The sequence below is a fragment of the Thermobia domestica genome, chromosome 8 (genome assembly GCF_964235325.1).
Source record: "Thermobia domestica chromosome 8, izTheDome1.hap1.1, whole genome shotgun sequence".
NCBI lineage: Eukaryota > Metazoa > Arthropoda > Insecta > Zygentoma > Lepismatidae > Thermobia > Thermobia domestica.
The window spans coordinates 297,342,513-297,355,351 of NC_137461.1; the positions used below are offsets into that span (position 1 = coordinate 297,342,513).

At 36.2% G+C, this 12,839-nt stretch overlaps 1 protein-coding gene across 1 annotated transcript in view; it reads right to left on the minus strand.

Moving 5' to 3' along the window:
• Positions 1-200: 200 nt before the first annotated feature.
• Positions 201-12,839, minus strand: part of LOC145693741 (uncharacterized) — a 34,966-nt gene continuing 22,327 nt past the window's right edge. Inside the window, 2 exon segments of the mRNA XM_081770038.1 lie at positions 201-1,619; positions 1,621-2,667. Of these exon segments, the coding sequence (XP_081626164.1) occupies positions 1,238-1,619; positions 1,621-2,667 (1,429 nt within the window). The 3' untranslated portion in view covers positions 201-1,237.

Below are 12,839 nucleotides of genomic sequence, written 5' to 3' on the forward strand. Positions count from 1 at the left end.
TTTGGATTAACATGTCCGTAGCCAAAATTAAACGTCAATTAAATGCCTTTCCACACTCTTGCCATGTGTAGTGCTTTTCTCCTGTGTGGATTAACATGTGTGTAGCCAAATTTGGACGTTGATTCAATGCCCTACCACACTCTTGGCATGTGTAATGTTTAGCTTTTGTGTGGATTAACATGTGAGTAGCCAAACTTGAACCTTAACAGGTTGACTGCCATGAGCATCATATGTGGTGCTCACCTTATTTTTATGTGGGACCCATGCTCGATATCCCAAATTACTAACTTATTTAGGTTCTTGAGTATCATATATGATGCTCATTGTCACAAATTACTGTGAAACCATGAGCATGACATATAGTGCTCGGATCCCATTAGTAAATTTTCGGGAGAAGCAAAATATCGCGAAAAAAATGTGACATGACTATCGATAATTGAGCAAACGTAAGAAGAAATTTATGGCCTCCAGGGACCAGTACCTTCAAATCACCTTGGCAGTCAACCCTTTTACATGTCTTACCACACTCTTGGCATGTTAGTAGCTTTGCTTCTTTATGGGTAAGATGTGTGTTGTGAGGTACGAACATAGACTAAATCCTTTACCAGACTTGGCATATGCAACGTTTTCTTCACTGTGGAGTAAATGGGTGTAGCCAAATTTGAGCGTAGATTAAATCCTTTCTCACACTATTGGCATGTGTAATGCTTTTCTCCTGTATGGACTAACCTGTGTGTAACCAAACTTGCATGTTGATTAAATGCCTATCCACAATCTTGACAAGTGTAATGTTTTTCACCTGTGTGGCTTTACGTGTCTAGCCAAACTTGAACGTCGATTAAATGCCCTACCACACTCTTGTTATGAATATCACTTTTCTCTTGTGTGGATTAACATATGTGGAGCCAAATTTGAACGTTGATTAAATGACTTAACACACTCTTCGCATTTATGTCTTTCTCCTATGTTAATTAACATGCGGTTAGCTAAACTTCAACGTTGAACAAATTCCTTAGAACACTCTTCGGATACGTAAGGTTTATCTCCTGTGGGGGTTAACATGTGCGTTATAGACTAAATCCCTTTCCACACTCTTGGCACGCATAACGATTTTCTCTTGTGTGGATTAGCATGTGTGTAGCCAAATTTGAACGGTGATTAAATCCCTTACCACACTCTTTGCATTTGTGGTGTTTTTCTCATGTGTGTAACCAAACTTGGACGTTCATTAAATGCGTTACCACAATCTTGGCAAGTGTAGTGCTTTTTCTCCTGTGTGGATTAACATGTGTGTAGCCAAAGTTGAACGTCGATTAAATGCCTTACCACACTCTTCGCATATGTGATGTTTTTCGCCTGTGTGAATTAACATGTGTCTAGCCAAATTTGAACGTTGATTAAATGTCTCACTACACTCTTCGCATTTATGATGTTTTTCGCCTGTGTGAATTAACATGTGTCTAGCCAAACTTGAACGTTGATTAAATGATTTACCACAACCTTGGCACGAGTAACGTTTTTCTCCTGTGTGAATTAACATGTGTCTAGCTAAATTTGAACGGTGATTAAATGCCTTACCACACTTTTCGCATATGTGATGTGTTTCTGCTGTGTGCAGCTAAACTTGAACGGTGACTAAATGCCTTACCACACTCTTCGCATTTATATTTTTCTCCTGTGTGAATTAACATGTGTGTAGCCAAATTTGAACGTTGATTAAATGTCTTACTACACTCTTCGCATTTATGATGTTTTTCGCCTGTGTGAATTAACATGTGTCTAGCCAAATTTGAACGTCGATTAAATGTCTTACCACACTTTTCGCATATGTGATGTGTTTCTTCTGTGTGGATTAACATGTGTCTAGCTAAACTTGAACGGTGATTAAATGCCTTACCACACTTTTCGCATATGTGATGTGTTTCTCCTGTGTGAATTAACATGTGTATAGCTAAACTTAAACGGTGATTAAATGCCTTACCACACTCTTCGCATTTATATTTTTCTCCTGTGTGAATTAACATGTGTGTAGCCAAATTTGAACGTTGATTAAATGCTTTACCACAACCTTGGCACGAGTAACGTTTTTCTCCTGTGTGAATTAACATGTGTGTAACCAAATTTGAACGTTGATGAAATGCTTTACCACAATCTTGGCATGAGTAACGCTTTTCTCGTGTGTGAATTAACATGTGTGTAACCAAATTTGAACGTTGATGAAATGCTTTATCACAATCTTGGCATGAGTAACGTTTTTCTCCTGCGTGAATTAACATGTGTGTAGCCAAATTTGAACGTTGACTAAATGCTTTACCACACTCTTGGCATGAGTAATGTTTTTCTCCTGTGTGGATTAACATGTACTTAGCTGAACATGAACACACACTAATTTCCTTTCCACACACCCCGCAGGTGCGGGCTTTCTCACCTGTTTGTACTGACTTACCGCTCGAAAAAGTTGAACTTTGACTAAACCGTTTATCACTCTTTTGGTACGTATGACGCTTTTCATTTGCCTGTGTTAGCGTATGTCTTGACAAACGTGATCGATTAAATCCTTTGCCAAACTGGTTCGAAGTATAAGATTCCTCATCTGAATAAGAAATGGGTTCTTTTAATGTAATAAGCGTATTCCCTTCTCCGTGAAAAGCAAATACGCTATCATGCCTGCAACAATTTCAACAAACAAGGAAATGTGAATGGAGATAATAATTAAGTACCAACATATATATGAAATCATTCGCTATATTTCATGATAAAATTAAGTTTCTTTTTGTTCAATTAAATGAAATATGTTAAAAATATGAAACGGAGTAAGATTGAGAAGTATCCATATATCTCTATTCTCAAATAAGAGGTTCACTCATCTCTCATAATCACCGTCTCCTTTAGCGTAACCGGCATAACAGTGGGACGTAAAACTTAAGGATTTCATTTTATTTCAAATAAGAGGATGTAATTTGTTTTACTATGTCAAATTGAACAATCATTTGTATAGGGGCGGACATAAGTCTTTGGCCAGGTAATGGCGACTGCTTCCAAACATGTGCAGAGTATGAGAATTAAATCTGTCATATCTGTAGTTTCGTGTGGAGAAGAAACACAATGCGAACCAAAGGTTTAAAAACAACTCAAGCTTTTAATATAAACTCTGCCGAAGATTACTCACTTATATCATTACAAAAGAAACACGAAAGACTATTTGAAACGAAGAAAAGTAACATATACCTTCCCAAGCGGAGGCAAAGAAACATAACGTAATCGACTAAGGACGAATCGTTTACCGCACATAGTGATGGTGGTTCTGTGGTCAAGGCGCTTGACCTGTAATTTGGATGTTCCTGGATCGAATCCACGTCGGGCATTATTTTTTACTTCAGGAATTTTGATGGCGGCGATGACACACGTTTTATTATCTTCAGAAATTTGAATACTCGGATGTTACAATACTTGAACTATCAAATCTACAGGAATAATAATACTAATAATAAGAATTATCTCGTAGAAGATTAAAAATTAGAAACTTATTATCGCCCAGGTCATACCATTACAAACAGAAACGTGACATTAAGGAGAAAAAGCATTTGGGTTTGGTTTAATGTTGATCATGACAAGAGGAATATCTCAACTCGATTCTAAAACAAACTAAACAATATCGGGATGAAACTTAACATTTTACATTCTAGACGGGAGAAGGCTATGTCAAATTATCGGCACGCTTTGGAAATGAGAATGGAGACGAGACAAAAAGAATCGTAAACATTTATCGTTTTATCTCGATTCTCGAAATTATGTATGCCACTTTTTAAGTAACAATTGCTCTCTTGACTCAATCTTATACGTTATTTTGTTACATTGTATTTCAGAGCTCATTGAATTATGGTCTGTGTATATATTTTTGTAGCAAACCTTTTATAATTACATGTGTAAACTCTAAAAGTTAGTACATTATATCACTTACTCTTCAAAGATATTCAGTTTTTTTATAGTTATTTTCCTTATAACGTACAGTGGAATGTTTTCTATATGAAACTTTACTGAAAAGCTTTCGTTTAAATTTGAGTAGCTGCAGAGGTATCTCATGAAGGTTGTAACTGTACGGTCTAGTTGATCGATTATTAATGAAAAAAATTTTTAACTTTTTAAATGAACCTCGCATTATAGTGCTCCCAAAAATTTTTCTCTCAGCCAACGAACGGATGTGCATATATGTATGTGCGTCTCGTTTGCGACGGAAATCGTAGAGTTCCTCTCTCCTTCCCAAATAAGGAGCTAAAATTCAGCACAAAGAACAATCGTCGTCTCAAAACATTCCTATCCATAAGCTGTCATAGCTATTTTTAGCTTCTGACATCACCAAACTGCGTAGCAAACCGATTTTTTGCCTAGCAACAGGAAGAGACGGGAAGAAAGGTAAAGTTAGTGTTAGAGACACACCCGGAGAAGCAACCATGTTGAGTCTGGTGCGCGCAACTAAAATGAAGAAACAATTTGAAATAACGTTTAATTTTCGTTAGTGCGAAACACAATAACTTTAGAACCAATGCCGTGATAATGACGATAATTAACAATTTTAAAATGTTCATTTACAAGTAAATGTAAAAGTCATTGCAGCGACATGGTGTAGGCAAGCAGCAAAGACCACCTGTTCATCAAAAAGAAGGTGAGAGGAAACCAACCCGCAAACTTCTAGACAGACCCTCTGGAGCCGCCAATAACAATTTCTCTTCGATTGTCACAGTGAGTAAAGAGTGCTAGTGAATAACAAAAATCAACCATGTGATGAAATATAACAAATAATTCGTGTCAACCGCGACATCCGCGCCTATCATATTAAATGGGCCTAAATTATTGGTTATCTAAAGTGAAGTGTTATTGTTAATGTAATATTTGTTCGTGAAGTTCAAGTGTTAATTAAACCTAAATTCGAAATTTGAGTATCCTTTCAAAATAACAATCATGGTCTAAATTCTTATATGTTAATTTTAAGAAATGACCTAATTCATTTTTCTTTACAGCACGAGTGACTAGCGCCTATGCAACTTAGTAATTCATACATTAATAAATTGCATTAGCGCTAAAGAATACAATCAGAGTTAGCTTTGTGCCGGTTTCCCGAAACGTTCTGACCGAACTCTGAACCTGTTGTCCAGCGGGTATATGGTCAGTTTTGATGGTCGATCTAACCCACTAGTTAATGCTAAAGAAGACGTTCGAACGGTGGAGAATCGAACCCAGACCATAGTAAAAGCGCAAGCCCACTTTGGGACTGTAGGACACGAACCATACAGTAATAAAAGGGTTTATCCCAATAGGGAGTGAGACGTACCTGGATCGAACCCTGATACTGTCATAATATGGCTTTCCCGAACAGGGACAAACGAGAATCGAACCCAGGACTGTCATAAGGTATGGAACCCCTTCCCCGAAATCCCTACATTTAAGTAAGGTTTGCAACTTTAAAACTTTTAGTACCATTATTATTATTGTCATTATTATTATTATTATTACTGACGTGTTGTCAATTTTATGGTTCACCCTGTTTCACCCAGCTCCCGGGTAGTGGATATTGTGCTGAACAAACAACGCGTGTATAGGTTTTCCCCGGGTTCCGCTTCCTCCTACTTTCTTTATTCCAATATTTCTTTCATTCTCATCTCCGACGTCTTCTGTAGCTTAGCCGGCATAACAATTAGTTAAAAACAAATTTTCTTACGGCTCTTTTCTGAGTTCAGGATCCCTGCCTTCTACACGGAATTTGCCTCGAAACTTTCGTTTTAATATTTAGATAGTTGTAGGGACGTATGCAGAGGGTATGTCCTGACACTTCTCTCCAATTTCGACTATTTTGTAACTTCTTCCTAACGATACGGCGATTTTACAGATTTTAATACAATGTGTCCTCATACCGAATTTGTCGTCTATATTATTACTATTATTACTGAATATTTCAGACCTAAATACTAAGTACTATTCCAGTGCAAATAAGCATACGGAAGATAAGGAAATGAAAATAATGTTTTTGGACCTTCTATCAGAATGAATTGTCTTATAAGAGATACTGTGGAAAGAAATCAGGAGGAAAAGGTGTCAGCTACTGGATAATATGAAAATCGAACCTTCGGAAGCCTTAACAAACTAAGTAGGATTTGTGTATCACGATACCCTTTCGATGTAACACCCATTCTTTAGGTAAGAGACATTAGATTATGTATGCTTTATATTGATATTTTAACATAATATACAAACAAATATAAAAAGAATAGTTCCCATTTATCAATTTATATTGAACGAATATATGGAACGTGTTGAAAATGGCGAACGAAAATATTATTATTTCTAACAAGAGTAGAAGAACACAGTAACAATTCCAGAATAACGTTTCATTCAAATTCATGACTCATACTAGCCCTAGTGGATTAGCCGTTTGTATCCATGAATTGTTTACGAAACACGTGAAGATTTCAAACAGTAGGAATCGAGATTGTAGACTGACGTCATGTTAGTTTTCCCTGTGAAGGAAGTCGTTTGAACTTTAACATTTAGGAACGAGAGAAATTGACTATTATTCATTTCATTATACATCAGAAATATCAACATTTAAATTATAATTTTTTTCTGAATATCCTTGGAGAGAATCGAACCGCGGACCCCTAACTCACGAAGCGAATGCTCAAGCCATTATCCTAAGACCGCTCTTTTTAAGTAACAGTCAAGAAACACTCGCCTATGTAGCAAATTGCTAACGTTTACGATTCCAATATTTTATTAACGATGAAACACTGATTTCGGTAATGATAAAATACTGTAGTCTAGAGAATTCAAGTTTAAATTTTTTAAAAAGGACCGAAAGTAGCTCCGTAATGTATCTCTTTATATTCGTTATTCTCGTTTTACAGGTATTTCCAGTTAACCTGAATGGCAGGGACACGAACAGAGATACATCGAAGAAATGTAACATTTCAAAGACTTTCCCACCGGGAATCGAAAACGCCAACTAAATTATCCGATGGTTGGTTCCCAAGGCAAGTAAGCTTGAGACGGACAACATCGAGTTCGTGGGTTTTCTCCGGCCACTCGCACAATTTCATTTCACCAATTCGTTCATCATAATTCACTTTCATCAATCATAGTCTTCCTTAACCTAAGAGGCATAACCGTCGGACATTAAACGTAACGATTCCATTTTCAAGTTGTTAACCCAAACCAATCCATATCGAAAAAAGTTGTATTTTATATTGCTCATTAACGTTTTTTAAAAAAAATATGTAGAAAAAATCATGGCGAAACGTAATTCCATTCAAAAGTAAAACAGCAGGCTCATAATACATTAATCTAAATTAAAACCATTACACATCGTTTGGAACTTTTCCAAAATATGTACGGTTATTCTGAAAAGTGCTAGAGTTGTTTTAAGTCAGTGAGTTGGCGGGTCAGTGGTCGTGGGTCAACAGCATGTGACCCACTGCGACCCATCACTCACCATGGCCCACTGCGGCCCACCACGCAGCGACCCACTCTGCTCACTATATTGTAGACAGCATCGTCTGAACAGCATGTTTCTTTTAACACTCGACTCTAACCATAGAAACTAAAAACACGTTTCTGATTCGTTGCAGTTTGTGATTCTCCAAACCAGGCCCGCAATCAGAGGGGGGAGAGGGGACGTGGGCCCCTAAATGTTTCGTGGCACCTGCAGACCTCAACACAGGAAACACAATTTAGATATGTGTAAGATAATTTTTAATCATTTGTTCCCCTCTTAACATATTCATGGACCCTATAAATCTCTGTGGCTGGTTGCGGGCCTGGTCCAAACCTTCTGGTGTATGTATTGTGTATTATAGTTGTAACAGAAGAAAATTGTCACCTTGTTGGGGTTGAAGAAAATCGAAGAAGCAGCTGAGGTAAAATTTATACCATGGCAGCCAAGGTGGAACAAAATGAACCCTGCGGGGCTTCTAATCCGTTCCTACTACTACTACTTATACAGTAGAATCGTATAGTAAAACTGCACGCATAACGTAAGTAAATCACAATTTGAGTATTATTTTATTTATAAAAATAGAAAAATTCTTGGCCCGGGTTTGAACCCACGCCAAAAGAAATTATAATTTCTAGCGCATTGCGCCAATACGCATAACTACGAAGACCGACAGTAACAGTTATTTTATTTCTGCTGTATCTATATACCCTACGTGGCGAGAAACTGATAACTGCAACTAACCACCTCCTATGACTAGGGTTGAGTGTGATTTAAAAATATGCTTCTGAATACGGGTGAATTTGTCTACGTTTTACTTTCAAGGTTTTCATTGCCCTTTTTCACTTGTTTCTGTTTACTTACCTGAGATGAGTATCTTTACATGAAAAAAGAGCTTGAGGTATTCTTGGATATTGATACTTGTAATTGTAATAATAGAAATAGGACTTATACTACTACTCGAACTACTTCGAAACTATGAGTTTTTAGAGGAAAAATACATTTTTGAATCACTGCGATATATAAATTAATATATAAGAAAAGGAGTAACTAGTGTGAGTAATTCTTACGGCCAAATTGAAGTCAAATGAAATGAATTTCGGTATATAGTTAGGCCTTGATTCAAACTAGGATGCTATCATATTGCTTTCATTATAATAATATCCTAAAGTATAGTGAGAATCCGAATTTTTGCGAAAAATAATTGAGTATCTTACAAGCCGTTCAACTTACGGAGCTGAAATTCACTATATTAACTCTTTATTGAAAATTAACAGAACGTCTCCTACCATTTTCTATTACTTCTCCTTTATGAAGTATTTTCTACTACTCTATTACTTCTCCTTATTACTTCGGCATTCTGAAAATATGGTAAATTGATACTGGGTTAGTTTGTAAAAATAATCGAAAACGATCGATATTAATTGAGGCACAAACAATACAGTGCATCATATATCCATATATGCTTACCATCAGGGCCGGATCCAGGGCGAACTTCTGCTGGGGCGGTGGGATGTAATACTGATACTTAGGGCTACATTTAAGAGCTCCAAACTCTGGGATTTATTTTTATATACAAAATAAGGAAATTTCTTGTTTTGAAGAGCTTTTTCTCTTCTGAGGGGCGTACTTCCCCCAGGATCCACCCCTGGTTACCATGCGGTTTATACTACAATAATTGCTGAAGCTTGTTTTTTTTATATGGAGCGCTTACAGCACAGGACAATCAACCCATAAAGCTGTGAGAAAAAACGACATAAAAGTTGTAATATAAGCTTCTGTGCGTTGGTCTACCGACCTTGATTTGGAACTTAAAAAATTTCACCAATTTTTCCACTGAAAAGTATCGATAATTCAACAAGGAAATAATTAGACCATGACAATTTAATTGAAATTCATCGTAATTTTATATCGTAAAGGTCAGATCCATCGTTATTGTAACAGAGTGGTGTTGAACGATTGACGGTAGAAATTCAAACACCGATTTGTTACAATTTCACAACTTGGTTTCGCAAGTGTAAACCCTTTAGTCGGTAAGGAAGCCGTGCATCATGTGTCAGAGTTGAGGATGATGCGTTTTGATGTCAGTGCTTCATGGTGATTGGTGGGTCGGAGTGGGTCAGAGAGGTTCACGGTGAGTGGTGGGTCGTGGGTCATGGCGGGTGCTGGGTCAATGGGTCATGGGTGAAGGTTTCATACACTAGCTTTGTTACTTTAAAAAATTGTCGCGTGCAGCAGTGTTTTCGGAAATACAACATTCAAGAGAGAGAAGACGAATAATCTGCATATTATACCTCAGTACAGAAATTTGACATCAACCTAATCTGGCATTAGCTAAAGAAATGGCTGAATCGATTGAAATTAAATTTTATACTGCATTTAGCCATTTACTGTATCTCATTTAGAAAACTTTTTTTCCTTTCTTACGTTACTGTCACTAGAATGAACATCCTACGAGTAACAGAACAGATTTAAATTTTACGCATCTGATGAGTGGCTCATGTTTAGGAGGTGAAATTTGTCATTAAAAAAAATCTTTACTCAATACCAGTGAGTAAGTGATCTACGCCTTACGAGACGAAAACGGGCAACTTCCGCAAATTTCTTAATACAAAAATTTACCATATGATATAAAATTAATATGCAATGTACAGAACTCGAAAACGCATTGTCTGATGCACTCAAGTGATCACAATTTTGCTAGCATACAAGAAATTTGAGGAAACCTACGTTTTCAAGTAGATAATGTGAAATTAAGCTGTAAACTTGAAATCAACTTATAGACATCTTTAGATGTTTTAACAAAAGCAACGTCAAAAACAGCAAAATAGCTTGTAGTATACGACTTAAAAACTACTTACTGGGAAACAAAGTATTTTCATCATTTTTCTTTCAAGCAACGCCTTTATCCTTTGCGAACGTGCTTCTTTACTTATATGGAGAAGTATATTCTCGTACTTTTTGGGAAAAAATATTGAAGAATCACTATTTATTCCTCCGTAATTCACATTAATATTACCTCTTTCATTCTCACGTTACTACAATACAATACTCACGGAACAACACTTACGGACACTCTTCACTAAGTATATCTACGTACTTTTGACGGCGTTAAACATAATATACCTTCTTTAAACACAAACTTGGAGGAATAAAATTACATAACACTATATGTCTAATGTCATGAACACTGGACATTTATAAACCCTTACAACGTAAAAATTACAAAATAATAATAATAATAATTATTATTATTTAAAATAAATTTTGAAGAAAATTTTTTCCCGATTTTACCATTGCATTTCGAAGAAAATATACATTTTATTTATACTATCTCAGTCAAGGTCTATTTTCTTCGCATAAATGCGTCTTGAAACTAGTCCACATCTCATTAAAGTACGAGTTAAGATCAAGATCCTGCACAAATCGTGAACCAGGGACAATAAGCATAAGCTTGCTCCCGGTTCAATTTACTGAACGATCTGTAAAAATTTCGAAGTTGAAGTTAAGCATTGGTTTTCTGCACATTCTGATGCAGAGGTAGCACCCTCGTGATCAGGTGTATGTTCCGCTGGTTACAAGCCGGTAGAGGATAGTGAGCACACGTTCGAGGAATTGTGAATGAGAAAGAGTCAATTTTTGCAAAAAACGTGACCATCATTTGAAGTTTTCATAGTAATTTTCACTGTGTAATTTTAGCAGCAAATATTAAAGGCTCAAGAAGTAAAATATTTACTTCCCTTTAAATTTTAGTATACATTTAAAAATATACGAAACTTATTCAATCAGTGATTAACCAAACCCGAAGTGCCACACATCATATATTTAACTTCTCAACTGGATACCATCCTGCATTAAACCATGCCAACTTGGATTAATATCAGCCATTCTTAGGGTATCGTATTGTATAATATTATCTTATCCTTTTTGACATACAAACCTTTCACAAACGTTTTACAGTTCACATGAACTGACGCAAGCGACGTGACTCGTCTATCGTAGACGTATCAATTTCGTTATTTGTGTAAAAATATGTGATGCCTTCCTATTGTAAATGTTAACCATATACATATAGCACGTAAACTTTCTTTCCGTTCATCTCACGCTAAATAAGTTATTCAAAATTTAACTTCTTTTTCCTGCTTGCTAATAGCTATCTTTAAGCCTTTCAGCCCTGACCTACACAATTGTGCAGATAGATAGAATAAAAAATATATACAATACCGGCCGAACATGCACAATTGTGCAATTTAATTTTTCCGAAAGCTACTACTTTCAAAAAAATCTAAATCATGTTTATGAGGATTAGTAGATCAAACTAAGTTATGAAAACCACTACTCTTTCTTTTTTTATGCCCATGATTATGCCCGTTAGGCTAAGGGAACTGAGGATTAAAGCAAGTGAATGATGATGGAATTGGTGGGAGGAAACGGAAGTACTCCGAAAAAAACATAGACACGATATTGTCCACCACAAATGAATTGTCTCTTTGTTAATTGATTTAAATTTATTTTCGGGAAAGAACCGCCTTGCTAGTGCTAGAGAAATTCCCGTAATTGAAAACGCAAAGTATCGGAAGTGAACTTCAACAATAAAACGATTTATTTTAAGTTTGGAAATATTTGCCATGTAAGACATTTCGAAACATTTATTTTATAATACATGAGTTACATCTTTGTTTTAAATAATTATACTTGATATTCATATTCGGCAAACGTTACTAAGGCTCCTGGAATGACTCGATCTACATTTGTTCGTTTGCCTATACCACATACACATTACAGGGAACAACTTTCGGTCTTTTAAGTTTAAATTTTCAGAGTAGAAGCACGAGACACTCTAAATTAGCTGTATATATATTTTGGCGGCGATCAAATGTAAAATTTCAAAATGGCGACCATTTTTCAATTAGTGGGCAGGTTGCAATTTTCGGACTTTTAAGTTGAAATTTTGAGGGTAGAAGCAGAGACATTCTAAATTTGCTGTATAGATTTTCTCAGCGATCCAATGTAAAATTTCAAAATGGCGGCCATTTTTTCAAAACAGTAGTGACCCCAAAGACATTGATATATTTCGAAAAAACCAACTAAACCTGAAAAATCTCAATCAAACCCGAAAAAACTTATATGGATCCAGGTGGGTTGGGTTTTTTCAAACCCTGATCACAACACGATTTGCATTGTTCACTTTGCCATAATTCACTGTCATGATTACTAGGGGTACGCGCGTTTATATTATCCTGACAAATGACCAGCTCTTCTCTACTTTTCGCGATAGCACTCCATGATCTGCTTCAACTCGGGTTAATTCTTGTTGCATAATTGTCATGTCATTGTTTCCCTTATCTTATCGAAT